At 44.5% G+C, this 18,715-nt stretch overlaps 1 protein-coding gene across 5 annotated transcripts in view; it reads right to left on the minus strand.

Moving 5' to 3' along the window:
• The window catches only part of ACSL5 (acyl-CoA synthetase long chain family member 5), a 40,729-nt gene extending 22,249 nt beyond the window's left edge, over positions 1-18,480 (minus strand). Inside the window, exons 1-3 of one of the 5 annotated variants that reach the window (XM_045191368.2) lie at positions 18,237-18,386; positions 1,668-2,202; positions 1,301-1,485 (exon numbers count right to left, since the gene is read on the minus strand). In XM_045191368.2, the coding sequence (XP_045047303.2) occupies positions 1,301-1,456 (156 nt within the window). In that variant the 5' untranslated portion in view covers positions 1,457-1,485; positions 1,668-2,202; positions 18,237-18,386. Of the gene's footprint in view, positions 1-1,300; positions 1,486-1,667; positions 2,203-15,777; positions 16,088-17,074; positions 17,263-18,236 lie in introns of those variants that run through there. The other 4 variants (XM_045191367.3, XM_045191366.3, XM_045191369.3 and 1 more) reach the window with 4 other exon arrangements.
• Between the last annotated feature and the right edge of the window lie 235 nt (positions 18,481-18,715).

Genomic DNA, 18,715 nt, shown 5'->3' on the forward strand with positions numbered 1-18,715 from the left:
AATAAATCATTAAATTTGGAAGTTAGGTTATGAGTGACCCAGAGAAGTTTGAGGAGATGCTAGCAGTGGAGGTCTGAGCTCAGGGGGTTGAAATTCAAACGAGGACATCAACAAACAGATACTCTTACAGAACTCTGGTGTGCAAAGGAAGGAGTGACATGAGACGGCGGCCTGAAGCAGCAGGATCAGCAGGAGAGGACAATGCAATGAAGGAGATAGAAACACACCAGAATAAAAGAACAAGTGGTGAATGGTGCAGTTAACTCGGAATAAGAGTCCCAAGTAGAAGAGAGAACTTCAATAAAAGATCAGAAGGGGCTTAGATTTACAAAGGAACAGGAATGCTTTTTTTTTTTTTTCCTCTGAAAAGGGTTGAAGATGAAAAATGACCGAGAGAACATTCTTGAAACTTCCCCTTTGCTCAGAGATATCAGAAGCTGTGTGATTTGCTGAAAGTTGGGGAGTTGATGGGAATAGGTCAACTTCTGCCTGTTTTAAGAATGAATAGTAAGTCAAAGCTGGAATTTAACTCAATAACTTATTTATCATTTTCAGACATTGGGTATCTCAATAAAAATATTCTCCTGCCCCCAAACTCTATCATCTAGACCAGCGATTTCCAAACTTTTTCATCTCATGGCACACATAAACTATTGCAATTCTGTAGCACACCAAAAAATGTTATATTTTTTGCTGATCTGACAAAAAATGTATCATTTTGATTCATCCATTCCAGACAGCTATTGTTGTGTTGGCTGTTGTCATTTCTTAATTTGACAGTTTAAGGGAAATGAAGTCAGTGGCCCTGACTAAGTAGTCAGGTATTATATTTAAAAACAAATTCTTGTGGCGCACTGATTAAAATTCACTATCTAGATCTTAGGTTAGCAAACTTTTTCTGTAAAGGGATAGGTAGTAAATAGGCTGTGTGGAACACAGATGATCTATCCCTCTTTTTAATTTTTATTTTATGTTTGTATATACCCTTTAAAAATGTAAAAACCATTCTTTGCTTGCTAGTGCCATCAAAAAAAAAAAAGGTGGATTTTTCCTGCAGGTTGTAGTTTGATTTCCTGATCTAGATTATTAAACCACTATTTGTGGTTTCATTTTTATTATAAAGGAAAATGTGCCATTACTAGAGGTTTAAATTTGTAGACTTTCTGTTGATTACTAACCTAAAAAGCTCACCTTCCATGCGACACCTCATCGCCTTCATGAGTTATCCCAAGGTCTTGAATTACATACAGTTTGTGTTTGATCAATGTTGACCAACTTACAGAGGTGATTGGTGAGTTACCTCGATTCCCACTGACTGGTTGTCCAGATCAACAGCAGGCCCAATGGGGTAAGGTCTGTTGATCAGCCACAGGAGGATGGCAGCTCCAAAGGTCAGGAGGCAGATCAGTGCCGGGGTTGGAAGTGGGGAAAACAAGAAGTTAAAGATAAAAAGCATCTTTGTGAATAGCAGCAGGAAACTCAGGCCTTAAAAAAGAGAGAGAGAGAGAGAGAAGGAAACAAAAAGTTAGTGGGAATGGCTGTATCTTTTTACTCAATAGTTCTAGGTTTACAGAAGATGATACACACAACCATGCACACACAGCTTCTAATCCTCCAAACAGCCAGCATTCGACCTCTCTAGTAGCAGAATTTCTCCCACTGTTTACCTTAGCAATGTTGAAAATAATAGAACGTGTTCTTCCCACCACTGCTACTTGATGTGCTCCCACAAGGTGGGAAGGATCAAAGGAAACAAGTTAATCATTTCCCAGACAATTTTGAGAAATGACTGTCCTTTTTTTTCCAGCCCACGAAGCCCAGGAGAAGCCCTTTTGGACCCAACATAAGCTGGTAGTCAGAGGGGGGTGCTCCAGAGAGCTTCCCCCTGCCCAGGCAGATGGAGGGTCAAGAAGGACTCTTCTGGCTGGATTTCTGTAGCACAAACGAAACAGAAAAGGGAACCTCTATAGAGGTGACACCACAGATTTTAGAAATCAAGTGTTCTGCATGAAGGACATTTCTTGTTGGCTGGATATGACTTCCTCATTGCTTTCTCTTCTTTAAAGCATCAGGAAGGGCTCAGAGATCAACAGTATCACAATTTGCTGCATCCAACATCCTCTCCTCCAGGGAGTCTGCAGGAACCATTTTTACTGGAGGCAACTTGAATCAGGTATGCAGAAAGAGTGCTGGAGAATGAGCCTAAACATGGTGACAGATACGTGGGGAAGATTTGAGCCAGGAAGTGATCTCAAGAAACAACAGCAACAAAGGCTTCTTGCAACACAGCTTTTCTTGAGCGCTGACTATATATGCCAAATCCTGGGCTTATAACAGAATGAAATGCTCTGTCTCTCGGACTCCATCTTGTTCAAGCCTTCCTTGTTCCCATGACCTTCAGACTAATAGCTCTTGCTTTGTCTTGCATATAGACATGGTAATCGTTAGAGGAATTCTGCTCACAGCTTGAGATTTACAAAAACAGCCCCTCCCGTTTTCCTTCCCTTGCATACAAGAAGCCTGAACTCTGGACTTTCTTAAGATGGATTTGGAGAACCGCTAGGTTTCCCATCTTCTCAGTTGGCACTATCTCATCAATAAATCTTCCTCACTCCAAACTCTGACGTTTTGAGTTTTGACCTTTTGAAGAATTGGACCACAGACTTTGGACCAGATCCAGAATGAGTTGTTTGTATGAATTTGTACCTAATTTTATCCAACAAATGCCATGAAGAAGCACTTTACAGGTAAGAACATAGAAGCTCCCAGGGGTAAAGTGACTTCTCCAAGTTTACTTACCATTTCCTTCGCTGCTTCCCCATTACACTCTATAAAACCCACAACTCAGTATTTTCTTATAGGGAACAAGTTCAAGGAGACCGAATTTGGCACCTCCTAGGTGACAGCAAAGGAAGTTCATAATTTGTATTCTTCAAAGTTTGCTGCAGTGCCCAATGGAAAAATATCTCAGAGAAGAGGCCAAACATTCACATTCAAAATCAAAAGAGCAAAGCAAGCCCAATAAAAAGTTTAATCAGATCAAGATCATGGTCACCCTTAGAGCTGTGGGGCAGCTGCCATTAGCTGGCATCTAGAACTTTTTTACATCAGGGAACTCACTTCACTCCATGATCACCAGGGCTATAAAACTTAGGAATTTTGTGTGGGACCAAGAGCAGCCTCAAGAAACCCTGTGTCACCCATCATTTCTCTGCCCCCTGATTGGTTATCCCCTGAATTTGGAGCAGTCACTCTCCATTTTATGGAGGAATTTCCAGATACTGTGATGCCTGTCTCCCCCTCCTTGGTTTTTTCCACCTTGTGTTTAGGGGAAGAAAAAGAAGATAAAGCAGGGCCCCACAGGTGCTCGCCAGCTTATGCAACAATAGGTGCTATTGTGACTACCTGCCAGGATTCTGAGGGCAGGGCTTTTTTGAATCCAGCCTTACCTGGACTTGTAAGGTGAAGTAACACTCCAGGAGGCAGAACCTGTTCAGGAGTCAGCCATCCAGAACATGCGGCTGAGGCCAGCCACCCCAACCCCCACGGGGAAGGGAAGGTTGTGAAATTGGCAGAGCAGACAGCAGTGCCAAAGGGAGGAAAGGCCTGCTCTGTGCTCACCAGTCCTGCCCGCTGTCGGCCCCTCCCCTCAGCCTGGGACACTGCCACCTGTCCGGTAGTATCTTATGCTCTAGAATTCTTCTCTCTGCCCCAATGCCATCATCGAATTAAGAGATTCTTTCTGAACCCCCCTTCTCAGCTATGGGAGCAAATTGTTGCACTGAGGACTTTGCCCTCTTTGTGCAGATGGCAGATTTAACGGGAGACTTTGCAAACAACAGCTTCAAAAGAGGGTCTGAAGGTGAAGTTTATGTTCAGTTGTGGCAGTATGGGTTGGGAGGAAAAGGGAGGGCAAACAGGCTGGCAGGTGATACCGAGGGAGGGAGGGTGGGAGATAGAGAGAGAGGGAGGGAAGAAGGGAGGGAGGGAAGGGGAGAGAGAGAGAGAGAGAGAGAGAGGCATCACCTGCTCTCAGCCTTGACTGATTGTTACCACGTAGTGATGTGAGCTGGTGTCACCACATGGTCAGATTTTTTTTTCTCCCTAGAAAACCTGGAACACTGGATTTTTATGAACCTCAATTTGAACTATTGGCTCAAATAGTCAGTGTCTGGTTTGGGATTAACAAAAAAACATCTGGTTTAACCTCGACCATGGTCTGTCAACAAGCACTTCTTTTAAACATACTCCAGTTGTACTGTCCACAAATGGAATGAGACTGGTCGCTTCATTACAAACAAGGGAGATGTTTACCAATGCCGAGATGAGTTTCACGAGAATGAAAGTACCTTGCCTGCACTGGAGTGAAGAAGACATGCGAGGATATACCTATTTGTCAACTGCAACAGCTTACCTTACTTTCCTATTACTGACCAATTCAAATTGGATATGTGCAAAGTTTCAGATGGTCCCTCCCTGCCTCCCCACATGTTTAAAAATTAAGGTAAAACTCGAGTGACATAGGATTAATCATTTTTAAATGAACAATTTAGCAATATTTAGTTCATTCACAATGTTGTGCAACCATCACCTCTAGTTAGTTCCAAAATATTTTCATCACCCCCAAAAGGGAAGCCTGTACCTATTAGGCAATCACTCCCTAGTCTCTGTTCCACCCAGGCTCTGGAAACCTCGAGTGTACTTTCTGTTTCTATTGACTTACTAATTCTGAATATTTCATATAAATGGAATCATATAATGTGTGACATTTTGTGTGTGACTTCTTTCACTCAGCCTAGTTTTCAAGATTTATCGATGTTATGTATCAGTTCTTCATCCCTTCCTATGGCTGAAGCAATCCTATCTTTTTATGTACTTGTTGGCCATTTGCATTTCTTCTGTAAAGAAATACCTAGTCCAGTCCTTTGGCCATTTTTAAATTGGGTTGCTTGTCTTTTTGTTGTTGAGTTGTAAGAGATCTTTATATATCCTGGATACTAGACACTTAGAAAAAATGATTCATAATAATTTCTCCCATTCTGCTGTCTTTTCATTATATTGATAGACTTGCTTTTAATGCACAAACACACACTTTTTTTAACCTTATAATGTTACCTACCGCTGGAGAGGATTTGTGCCCATGTCCTGTAACTCCCACTGGAAATGGGAGAAACTGAGGGTCTGAGAGAAGCTGAGACCTTCTGGTCAGGTCTCTCCATTACTGGCCTGGGAAGCTCTGGGAAGCGTTCTAAACTTAGAATCTGTTAACACTTACAAATGTGCTCAAATAAATGAGGGGGAAAGCCACCATCACTTTGTCATGTGTCATGTGTCATTCAAGTTACAATTTTGTTTTAGTCACTTCACGGAAACTCCTGCGAACTATAGGTTTGATGGCACTTGCTCTTACCTTTAAGTCACTACTCATTGGGAAAGTGTAAGGTAGGGAGAGATGCAATGATTAAAAACAAAAGAGGAAAGAGAGTTGCATGGTGCTGCATCTGGGAGCTCCTCTTTAGGTCACTTAAACGTGGCCGAGAGAGCCACGGCACACCAGGATGGCCCCAAGTGGAACGCTTCCTCCACTTCCTGATGTCGTAGTGATATGCCTCTGCCCCTCCCCCAGGACACCCAGTGGTCCTCAGCCATTGCTCTTGATTCACTCCAGGGCCCTCCCTCATTCTGTGGTATGGATGGCCATAGCCATGTTTGCTTATCTTCTGGCACCTAACCCGTTTCACTCTGAAGCTAGTGGTAAGGCATCTTCTGTCTTCATACCTGCTTGCAAGCTCCCAGGACCAGCCTTGGTTTCTAGGTTATGACCACCCCATATTCAGCTTTGGGTTTTGCTTCTTTGTGGGTTTGGAATAGTATTTCTTCATTAAGTCTAATTTTGGGGGGGTAAAAACCCTAAATGGCCCCTTTTACCCTAATACTCAAGTTTGGTCAATGGTAAGTCCATTTCTACCTTAGATCCTCTGTATTTGTTCTTCTCTTTGCCCAGGGCACTGTTCTCCAGATCTTTAATAGTTGTAATGGCTTATAGGTCTGGTCTCAACTCAAATGCCACTTCCTCAAAAGCTTGCTCTGAGCACCCTATTTAGTATTGCCCTTTTTACCCCAGTCACTACCATTGACCTTGCTTTCCCTTTTCCTTGACACTGTTCACTCTCTGAAATAGTCCTGGCCTCTTATCACCCATTGTCCCTACTACACTGATGTTCTAATTGGAACAGGGATTACTGCTTCCTTCACTACGGTGCCTCCAATCCCTGCCCCGTGCCTGGCACACAGTAAACTTCCAGTGAGTGGTTGCTGAATAAATGACTACTTATCTGGTTCAGAACTGTCTGTTCTAATACTCTTAGTTAGCCCATGTTTCCTAGTAAAACTACTCACCCCCAAGTTCCCCAAACCTAGATCATCAAAAGGCATTCTGGCCAAAATTGAATTGGGTATTCCCACATCAATATTTCACCAAGGGTTAGGGTCGGTGGGTGGTGAAAGGAATGTATTTCTATACATATCAAGGACCACTCAGGATCAGTCAACTCCCCCAGGCTCGGTAGAATCTACAGGATAAACCATATCAAAGTAAGTCATCTACAGCGGTAAGTGGGCAGAAAGTCCAGCCTAGAAATAAATAATTCTGTTACCCTGGGTTTCTGGGATCCAAAGGATAATAAAGCAAATTATCTTTTCTTTGAGGACTGAAGAACTAATTATTTTCTATGCAATAATAAGATGTAAAATGTAATTAGAAACTGCTGTGTGGTTTCTAATCTGTAAAACACATTTAAATTACATTTTTTAACACCTCCTAGAAAATGGCACACTCATTTGTATTTGATTGGTTTCTCCATCCTCTTGCATGTATGGGCTTATTCTGTGGTGACAGAAAGCTCATTAATTGGGAGACCAGAGTCCCTAAGTTCTCACACCCAGTTAGTTAATACATTCTTCCATCCTGAGTTACTCACTCTCTCCTAGAGACCATGTCACAAGTTTTCACCACTCATAATGACTCCAAAGGGGGCCTGCGTGTGACTTAAGAGGTTGTATATGAAAGTTTTGGTTCATTGGAGGGACATTAAGTTGCTGACTCAGCCTCCATTGTCATTTTCCGTAAATTCCTGCCATCCCCAAATTAGGAGACGACCATCTAGGTCCTTAACCACATAGTCAATATTTCTAGACAAATTCCAAAATAATGGCAAATAGTTAATAGAACTTTACAGACCAGGATCTTCGTGAGTGTACTTGGAGATCTGATAGCCTTTTCTTTAATGCAAAGGATGCAAATAAGTTATGCATTCTATTGTAAGACCCTTCACCCAGTTGCCTCAGAGCTCTGGAGCTAAGGGCTTTTCTTACACCAGTTCACTCTTCTGTTTGAATGCAATGTTTTATTACTAAAAACATAAAAGATAGCATAATCTGAGAAAACAGTCAGATAAAATCCTGATATGGAAAAGCATTGGTTCCTAAGAAGAGTAAATCTCATCTATTCATACTATTTAAAATGATTCAAAGGACAGAAGGACCAACATTCAGGTATATTTGAGATAAAAATTTGTTGTCATATTTCTCAATTAAAAAACAAATACACCTTAGTGGGGAAACTTTAAAACCCTGTGAGGAAAAAGTGGCCATTAGAAACCATGAATTGAACTCAGTGAGGTAGCCAGAAGGTCAAAAGCTTTCTTATATTTCATGCAAATAACTAACTTGAAAATAATAGAAAATATGCCATTCAAAATAGTATCTATGAGAAGAAATGTGTAAAACCTATAATACGAATTATATTTGATAGATATAAGAAGGCTTGAAAAATGGAAAGACAGACTTGAAATTGTGACGGGGTCCTATCTCCCTAAAGGTATCTATACATTTAATGCAGCCCTAATAGAGACCAACAGGATTTTCTTAGGAACTGAAAAGTTAATCCTAGCGTTCACCCAGAAAAATGAAACTTACAAAAATGTCAGAAAAACTCTGAAAAATAACAAGAATTGGGTGGGTGGCAGAGAGGTAAGCATAACGAATTGGCTTACTATAGAGCTTGGGAGGTTTTCTATTGGTCATGAATGGACAAATCCATGTCGCAAAATCACCTTGAAATACTCCCAGTAGCTCTATTATTAGGTACTCAATTGCATTTCAAATCAAGGTAGATTTTTTCTCCTTCATAACTGCATGGTGACAACTGCCCAGCCATTCAGAGAGAATACACAAAGCTGATTACTATTTTACTCCTACAACAAAAGGAAGTTCAAGATCAAAGACTTCATATAAAATAATGGAAGTCAAAGAATATTGGTGATAAAAAAACTGACAAGCTTTTTTATAATTTTGGTATAGGGAAAACTCAAGACTGACCCAAATTCTAGAAGCTATAAATAAAAATGTCAGCAAGTTCAATTAGGTAAAACTTTTAAAAATATGTGCTTTCCAGAAAAGACATCAAAGTCAAAAATAAGTTGGGAAAAATATTAAATACTCCAGACAGGCAAAAAGCTCATTTTCTCAATAAGCAATGCTCAGAAGCCAATGAGAGGAAAAAACACAACCCAGGCTGACCAAGGGCAGAGGCCATGACCAGGGTGTTCACAGCAGAGCAGGTTACTTACAGTTAGGAACATTCCACTTCACTTAGAGTTTCAAAAATGCAAATTTAAATGAAATGCCTGTCCCCTGCCCATTCGATTAGCCATGAAGAAATAGTGCAAAGTGCGCTGTTAATCATGGAAGTGTAAATTTGGTCTAGCTTCCTTAGAGATGTGCCCATTGCCCTCCACCACACGTTAGGACGTGTGCCTTCTCACCTACTGACTCTACTAGTAACTTCCCCTGTGGGGAGAGAAAGGTGCCAGTTCAGCTGAGTGTGTCACACGAGGCTGTGCAAGGCACCGGTGAAGGATGTGGGTTCTGAGTCAGACCACTGGGGCTCAAACTCCACTTCGTTGTCACCTTCGTGACCCAGGTTAGCAAGTCGCTGTGTGGTTTCTAATCTGGAAAACGGCAACACAATCTGTCTCAGAAGGGCGTCACCATGATTAGAGGGGTTAATGTCCCTGTAGGGTGCTCAGAGCCATGCATACGCCTAGTCCCAGGTATTAGCTTTCTGTTCATCAGCATCAAATCTACAGGAGTGTTTATAGTGCCGGAGACCAGGAGAGCCTGCCTTGATAGGAGAGCTGCCAAGTAAGTCATCGCGTTTCACACCGTGGAACTCTTGGTCAATAGGAAAATGATAAAGCAAATACGTATGCCCTGATAAGGGAGGTCGAAAGAAAACACACAAAAAATGCTCAGACAATGTATATGCTTTCATGTTGCTGAAAATATAATCCTTCCAGGAAAAGACCGATGGAAGAGGGAAAACCATGAATAAGAGCTTGGCTTTGTGTCAGACCTCATTGCAGGTGCTGGGAATATAGCAGTGAACACCCTGCCCTCGTGGGGTTGCGTTTTATTGGGACAGTTTGACAACAAGCCTGAACAATTGCCAGATTATACAGTATTATAGAAGAAGAAAACAGAGGGAGGATTGGGGGTCCAGCAGGGGATTTTGGGTTTTGGTTTTGGTTTTTTAATCAGGGAGGTTAGAGCACTTCTCATTCGGAAAGTGGCACTTCCAAGTACGTCTCACTTATCACTTAATCTGAGATAGGCAGGTTTTAAAAAATAAACCAGAAACTGAACAACTCTAAATCATCCCGCCTCAGACTCTGGCAGCTGACTTAGGAAGTTCCACCACCCCGGGAGTGGAGGGCGGCACTTCATGCAAGCACCCTTGAGAGTACAGCATCAGCATTGTTTCTAAAAGCACAGCTGGCCCACCACCCAAGCCACACTTGACTATGGCCTTTTCCCAGTGCTGGTGTTCTGTACAGAGCTTCTCAGCTGTTGAGTAAGCCAGGCCCACAGCAGCCCTGGGGTGGGAGCATTTTTCATTTATTTCTTTAGCGGATAAGAAACCAGAGCAAAGGTCAAATTTCAGTCCCCAAAGCAAACATTTGTCTCACATTGCTGAGGAAAAGAGGCTGTGGCATAAGCTCCTGACCTACGAGCCTGCTGGTAACTTCCCAGCCGCTCACCAGTGCCCTGGTGCTCAGGCCAACTACAGGAGCCTTTCCCACCAGACAGGGTCATTTCGCTAGGCACACGGGTGGCTCCCCTCCTCTAGGGGCCTGGCCCTCAGTGCTCTGCAGCACACACAGCAGGGATGGTCCCAGGCAGAGAAGAAAAGGCCCTTCCCATCTCACAGGCTCATGCAGGGCAGGACAAGAAAACAACGTCACCAAAGGAGAACCCTATTAAAACCCCCGAGGGTGGCCTAGTAGTCATTTGCACACCATGGAAAGATTCTGTGAGAGTTGAAATAACACAGGAAAGCCATGTGAAGCTCCCCCATGTTGATCTTCTAGCCCAATTTCTAGGCTGCACTCAACAGTTCCAATTTGTAAAGCATCTGGCAGAGAGACGGTGAGGGTAGCCTTGGGACAGGTCCCCCTGGCCCGCCAACAAGCACCCCATAAATAAATTGTTAGGGTTCCAGTGCATAGCCATTGGGGATATCTTTGCTGCTGAATCGCACAGGAAAAACTACAGGAACCAGGGCTCAGGAGGGTTGTGAGAAGTGGAACAGACAGCTTTCCTTGGGCTTGGGTCTCAGGGACGCTTCCTGTGGCTCCGTGAACCACTGAGCCATGAGCGGCTTGTAGACAGAAGCTGCCAAACTTCCAGACTCTACTGCACCCAACACAGCGTCTGAGGTAAGGCTGGAACCCACTAAGTGCCAGCAAGTCACTTTCCCCTTTTGCTCCCCATTGGCAGAAGTTCAGAGAAAGGTGACTTTAGGGAAGGGAATCTGTTGAAGAAAACAGGTCGTGGAAGTCAATCCCGCAGCGACATGACGTGCACCTATACTCACAAGGGTGGGGAGCGGAGGGGAAGGGTGGGCAGAATTGGCTGAGCCCCCCTCCAGAATGCCACAGCCAGGGGCTTTATGTCATGACAAGGGCAAGGCTAAGCAGCCTGACCTGCTGAGGCCAAAGTTCACTCATTCAACAAGCATTTGCATATTTGAGCACCTACTAGGTGCTAGGTAGTGTGTTCACTGTGCAGAAAGCACACTTAGAGTTCATGGTAGGGGATAAAGCCAGTTCCCCAGGCAGCAAACAATGCTCTATGGTGTGGGTGTCAAACTCATTTTCACCAGGGGCCATATCAGCCTTGTGGTTGCCTTCAAAGGGCTGAAATAATTTTAGGACTGTATAAATGTAACTACTGCCTAAATGTTAAGGAGTTGAAATTACATTCAGCCTTTTGAAGGCAACCGTGAGGCTGATGTGGCCCCTGGTGAAAATGAGTTTGACACCCCTGCTCTATGGGATGGACCCTGGCTTTGAACGCATCTGGTAGACTGGAGAAGTATGTGTGTGGTGAGAGATATATTTATTCTGTACAGAGAGACTAAGACTTAAAAGACATAGTGTCTGCCCTTTGGGGACTTATGGATCTGTTGAACACCAAAAATACTTAGAGAAGGATTCAGAGTGTGAGCCACAAGCTAATGAACTTGAAGAAGAGAGAGGCTAGTGTTGACTGAAATAGGTGAAAGAAGAAATATGGAGCTTCGGACCCTCAAGGATGTGTGATCCTTGATCCCCTGGGCCTTACTATTAATAGTCTATTTCCAGGCTCAGTCAAGGATGATGACCCTATCACTGGCTAATAGACCCACAGCTGTGAGTCCAGCCAGGGTCACTGTCACCAAACCATCCTTCTCAACTGTTGTCTGGTTCTCTGTGTCCACTTTTTCCATGGAGAGACCAGTCCCCACGTGAGGTCGGATGAACCTCAGTGGAAGGGAGGAAGGGGATTCCCAGATGTGGGGTGACAGCTAATATGGCTGGAGACACTAAAGCACGACAAGCAGGACATTTGGGGAAGGGAAATGGTGAAGAGGTTTTTCTGATGGAGGTAGAGGATCCATTTTTTGCTGAAAGGTAAATAAAGAAAAAGCCTCCAAAAAGGCTGAATGAGACAGTGCCTGGGGCCTGGTGTAGACACCACACCACTGGAGTCATTTCAGTTCACAAATACCAGAGAGCATTGGGGTGCCAGGCTTTGACCAACTGAGCTGCGTGGTAGTGAATAGGAAAGCCCTCATTAGGTCGAATAACTCAGTCCATGAACGTAGCATGGGATCGTTGTTGAGCCACTAATTGACAGGCTGGTGACGGGAATGACAAATTAAACTGGATCACAGACTCACATAGTCAACCTTGATCTACCATTAGGCTTCCCACAGATCACAGTCCTGCAACCCTACCCTGAAAAATATCTTGCATCCCCAAAGGCTTCCCAAGCCTGTTGCTGTCTGAGTGATTTATGAGAGCACTGAGGTCAGGAGAACCAGTATCAGAGGTCCCCTGGGCTTGATAATAGAGCCTGTAAAAAGATAGGCTGAACAAAGTGCTAGGGCCCTGTCACTCATGCCAGGATAAAGACAGGGTGATGCAAGAATTTGTGAAAGAGACCTTCCTATCTGGGCTTTCTGCAGGATCAGCCCTCGTACTACTTGGTTTGGCCAATGGTTAGGAGTCACCAGATTCAATTTGCAAATAAGCTTTATTGCCAATAGTTTCATTTGCAGGGGCAAACTGTCAAGGCCATTGCCTTTTCAAGTACTACCACTTATTGGATGTGTGGCCCTGGGGCAGTTACTTAATGCCACTAAACTTAAGTTTCCTTCCACTGCACACAAGAAAGGGTAAGGCAATAATCTCTACTTCAAAGGCATAGTGTGTGGGTGGGCCTTCTGGTGCACTGTGAGTCATATGGAAAGTCCTCAGTAGACTAGCTCCCTTTCTCCTCTTCCACAAGGAGTTTTTAACTCCTTGTCAGTGTCAGGCATTCTATTGTGAGACATCCCAAAAGAGAAGAGATAATCATGGTCTTCATACTATAACTGTCTTTCAACTTCTATGCAAAAATCTTAGCTCCTCATTTCTGTGTAAACAGAAGATTTCTGGTTACAGGGGGCATGGTACACCTCTGAGCTCTGACCAACCCATTGCCCCTGACGCAACCTCACTCCTGCTTTCTCCCCAAAGCCCTCAAAACCTCTTAACTCATAAAAAAAAACAAAACAAAAAACCCTCATAGCTCTTATAGTAGAATGACCCATGGAAACCCAGAGAACTACTACTACCAGCCCCCCTGAAGAAGGGGGGATACCATGGCCTGGCCATAGCAGTACAAGGGCTGCCTGACCTTCCAAAACTCATGTATTTATTCAAACAACATGAATTAAGGAAGAGCCTGGGAAATATCAGGCCCTGTGCCAGCAGGAAGAAAGAGTGAGAGTTAGAGTCACCTAGGGGAGAAACAGACCTGGAGGAGGTCACAGCAGAGTGTGACAGGAGCAAAGATGGGTGAACTCAGGGAAGCTGGGGACACATCGCCCTTGCAGGGTGCCACACAAGAATCACCCCAGGCTGTACCCCAAATGAAGGTCAGTACATCGCTGGCCAGGCATATGAGCCAGACAGGAGCAGCCACGTCACTCCTGGTTTCTGAAACACTGCCAGATCCTGGTTTGGAAATTCCCCTGTCTAGGGGTGGGAGGATTTCTTTGTTTGAGGTGCAAAGCACATAAAATTAACCATTTTAAACCAAACGATTTAGTGGCACCTAGAACATTCACAGCGTTGGACAACCACCACTTCTCTCTAGGTCCCAAGCCCTTTTGTATCACCCCAATAAAACCCTGGACCCATTAAGCACTTACTCCCATTCCTCTCTCCTCCCAGGTCCTAGCAGTCCCCAATCTGTTTTGTCTCTCTGGATTTGGGTTTGGGAAGGTTTTCAAAGAAGGATTTCTCCCAGTTTCTAATTCTTTGGCCCCTGTTTAACTAGGTTCTTCAGAAACCGAGGCATAGCTTGCCACCAGAACTAAATGAATCAGAGTTCAAATTCCAGCTCCAGTCTCTTCATACCACGTCCAGTTTCCTTCTTTCTAAGCCTCAGTTTCTCTACCTATGAAACAAAGTTACCTACCTCACAGGACTATTTTAAGTATCAAAAAAAAGAAAAGCCCCATAGAACAGTAAGGACAGCACTGCCCCATAGAATATATTCAATGGATGGTAGCTGTATTATTTGCAGTTCTAGAAAAAGGTCAACCTGAAAAATATCTATTAAGTATGTGAACTCACTATCTGCCCAGGTCCTCATACACGAGAATCTTATTACAAATAAAATTTTCTAGGAAATCTGAAGATGGGCCAACTCAACTCTACACATGAGTGGAAAGAGCGTGGTTTCAGCCTCAGACTGACTGCAGCTTCAGTCCCCATTTGACAATTGGCTGCTTTGTGACCTTGAGAAAATTACTGAGCCTCTCTGAGCCTCATAACCCAACAACAAAATAGTGAAACCATCCATGTCATAAGATTGTCTTAATTAAATGTAAGTGTATCTACTGTGAGCCGATGCTTAACTGGCTTCGTCTTCCCTCTCTCCATTCATTCCCTGATTCTCTCTCTTTCCCTGACCACCTGCCTCCCTGTAGAATCTGTGGCCACACTGTGTATTTAGCACTTAGGTACTTGATGATACACAGATTATATTGTAGGCATTTTTGTCCTCAAAGAGTTGGAATATAGCATGGGAGAGAAGACTGTTTTAGGTTAGGATCGAAGTCAAATGCCTGGCCAGCACATTCTGTTTCGCCTGGATAATGTTTATATATATATATATATATATATATACAAAATTTAAGTCAAAATGTGTTTTTAGGCATATGCCTGCCTTGCATTTCGTCAGACTCCCTACCACCTACATCTCATTGTGTCCTATTTATTTTACTTCGCTACATTCTCCGCCTGTCTTACAAGCATTTGTGACTTTTGTCTTATTTAGGTTTTTGTTCCTTTCATTGGGCTTAGCACATAGGTGATTCCTACCCAATTTTATACCTTGCCTCTTCCAAGATTATTCTATGTTCATCTCAGACACTGTTAATCACAAGGACCCACCACAGTATGACTGCCATGTGGGAAAGTAGCAAAAGGGATCAAGCAAAATCACTTTATTTATTTTACTAAATCAATTATTTACTTTTAAAATTAAATTAAGTTTAGTTTTATTTCATTATTTTTCAAGATGCTGCCTCTGTCGGAGATCACCTATCACCTATACGTTGGAGCTACAGATTCAGTCCTTCTTTTCAAACCACCAAAAAGTTTGATACCCCCAGAAACTAGTAAGCACTGATGATGGAGTCCCTTCCTAATGGTCACTTCTTAATTGTCCTTGAAGGTCACCTTAGATCCAACTGTTGGTCTTGGCCCTTCAAACAGATCTGGCCTCGTCAGAACCATTCTATCAGTCATTCATTCATCAGCTCTTACCCCAGGAAGGAGTCCAAGTCCTTGATATAGATTGAGGGCACCCCCCAGCCCGCAGAGAAGCTATGGCGGACACTCAGACCCAGAAAAACAGGTCTCGGTTGTGGTTCACCTCTCCAGGGGGGCAGGAGAAAGAAAATTGGATCCATGCCCCACGTTCCTCCTTCTACTACCAGCTGCTCATAAGGAGGCTTTACAGGTGTCTCCCAAAGACCCGGGAGAGGAAGCACTGACACGTGCCTGGGGCGCAACGAGCTCTGCATTCACTGAGGCTGGCCAAGGATACCTTCTCAGCCTCTCCCCATGCTCCCACAAGACCTCTTGCTAAGTAGCCCCCTCAGTTCAGTCCCCTTACCCTGTGAAGGGGGCCGCATCTCTTGGTGGTTCCAGCAAATGGGGCTTCCTGGCTCCGAGTCCTTCCTGGCACATGAGTCCCTGCTCTTCTCCCCTCACCCCTACCTCCTCCAGGGACAGGGTGGCTTCAGAGCATCCATGCAGGCAGACAGCCCGGCTCAGAGTGCCCCAGGTCTGCCCTGCCTGTCCTGCCCGTGTTAGGCCATGGCTTTCTAACGTGCTCAGGGACTTCACTTCCTGGTTTTTCTTTTACAACTGAAAGTGGAAGCATCTGACCAGGAGGAAGAAAGCCGCCAAATCTCCCCTGGCTGATCTGCAAACACTGTAACCCCAGCCCCCGAGGGCTGACATAAAAGCCAGCCCACATCCACCCAGCTCACCCTTTCCTCCCCCGAGCACCTCAAAACAAAGACAAAAACAAACAACAATGACCCGAGGTGTCCCCGCAGACCACTGGTGTTAGAGAAGTGACGCTGCTCCCTGCTGGATTTGCAGAGCAGGAAGGTCCAGCCTGAGGCACCTCAGCCCTCACAGAACTCCCCAGAATGCAGGGCACCTGGAGGCCAGCCCAGGCCAGCTGCCGTGTCACCCTCTCTCCCCAGCATACCTGCCTCGGTCCCACAAGCAGTTCTGATGAAGCCAACAATCAGGTCAGGAAGGGCAGGGACAGGGATGGAAAGACTTTTTTTTTTTCCCTTTGACACATCGGCTCATCCTTTTCATTCCTCAGACTTTATGTCCTGCTGCTTCCCTCACCTCCCAGATTAAAACTGGAAACATTTTAAATCACAGGACTAGACAAGCACATATGACATAAGCTGTCAGATTGACCCCACATCTAATAGCTTCTGGAAAACTCCACCGTACGTACAAGAGACCATGACAGAGGAAAAGGCAGATAATGTCTTAGTATGAATTATTATAAAATTGTTTTTGAATATTCAGGTCCCCTGACAGGGTCACGGGGATTAGTTTACAGGTATCAGGACCCGCTGTAGTCTCATTGGATTCACCTAAGGCTGTGGCCACAGAAGGGCATGGGAGCCTCCATTCTTAGATTTAGAAGCACAAATAACAAGTTTTCCTGCCCCTTCTCAGCCACATTCCTCCCTCCCACCTCACTGGCACTCCGAAAGTAAACAGCATTTTATCCAGCCAGCCTTTCACTAGAGCTAGATTAGGATTTCTTCTCCCTACAAGAGAGGAGGTCCTAAAAAGCTCCAGCTAAAACATACAGGGTGAGCTGTGCCTCCGTCTCAGAGAACATGAGTTGGTCCCTTGGCCTCACTGGAGCCCACCTCAGATACTGGAGAAAGATGAAGTACAGGAAGATGAGGGCAGCCCCTGCCATTCCATCTTCTGGGGCATCTCAAGACTGGAGGAGCACTTGGCTTTGCTTCGTTTCAGCAGCTCAGCTCCCCAAGAAGAAGCTTCCTCCAGCTGAGGGCAGAGGATGACAGAATGGGTGTCCTGTCTCAGCCACTTGAACACTGTGAGCACGTCCCTGGGTGCTGTCTTCTTTGTCCAACCAGATAAAGAGGTCAGGGCCAGGAAAAGATGAGCCTTGCTTGCATCCCTTTCTTTTCTTTTCTCTTCTTTTCTCTTCTCTTCTCTTCTCTTTTTTCCCCCCCTTTCCTCTTCCTTCCTCCCTTCCCTCCTTCCCTCCTTCCTTCCAAACTGAATGCTCAAGTTCAGAAGATTCTGAGTCATTCTAAAGTTCTGGCAGACTTGCATTCCTGTTCAATCCTCTGTGCACACGAGTGACAACCCCAAGATATGAGAGAGTGACAGAAGGTTTGGCAATCCACAAGAATTCTGCACCATCCAGCAGCCTATAGCAACAGACTGATCAGGACTCAAAGCCTTGTCACATCATCTCAGCTATACAGCCCAGGCCATGTGGTTTAAGCCCAGGCACACATCATTTATTCATGAAATGCAATACTACCTACCTCCCAGGAAGTGGTGAGCCAGTGAGGTCACGCATATTGCATCCCTATAGAGACCCTAGCGCCTAATAAAATGTCTGTTAAGGCTTCCCTTCTCCTTCTTTCTTCCACATGGGAATCATTGCCATCAGCAGCTGATAAATGCCCTTTCTAACCATAGTGACACAGAATGGAAGATGGAGACCCGTATCCTGGCTTTGTCTATAACCCTTAGAGGTTTGAAGTCTGTTTTGGTTGCATTTAGTAAAATTAATAACTTTCTCTTCCAAGTCTAATTCCTGTCAACGTTCAGGTTGCCCTGATGTTGCTACTCGGGTTCCAATTGACTTTTCCTTTCTTCTGCCTCCCATATAAGTCAGCTGAGATGACTACTCAACCAAATGTAATTTCATGTCAAAAGAGCCTTAGGCTGAGAATGGACGAATGTCCCACCTTCCTCCCCCAACCACTCCCAACCCTGCTCTCCCACAGACACATAAACTCTAGAGCAGGCAGAGTTGGTGCAGCTTACCGTGTAAGGATGCTCTCACTTCCTGGGTGGAGGAAAGGCACCCCTCACAGCTGGCTGTCCTGCTCCAGCACCACTGTCAGGCACCTCTGCCTTTGTCACAGCTCAGGGCTGAGGCCACACCTGAAGCCAATGCGTACTGCCCCAAGAGTGGCCAACAAGCTACTCTGGAAACTTTGAACCTGTTGCAATAGAAGTTCAAAGGTAGAAGTTACCTGTTCAAACACTTGTAGTAACCTCTGACAGTGAGAAGTGTAGGATTTGGCAAAAGGTAAAAACAGGAGATTGTTATGCAATGGGCTTAAGAGGAAGGGAAAAAAAGTTCTCAGCTAAGAAAGCTAAAATTTAACAAGAAAAACCCCTTGTACAGCCCATACCTCTGGGGAAGAAAAGGGGAGATAGGGCTTTGCTTCTGCTTTTGGGGTAGAATCCTTAAGATTGCCACAGGAAAAGAAAGATCCAGAGAACAAGCAATAGGGAAA

The sequence above is a fragment of the Desmodus rotundus genome, chromosome 4 (assembly GCF_022682495.2).
Source record: "Desmodus rotundus isolate HL8 chromosome 4, HLdesRot8A.1, whole genome shotgun sequence".
In the NCBI taxonomy this organism is placed as follows: Eukaryota; Metazoa; Chordata; class Mammalia; order Chiroptera; family Phyllostomidae; genus Desmodus; species Desmodus rotundus.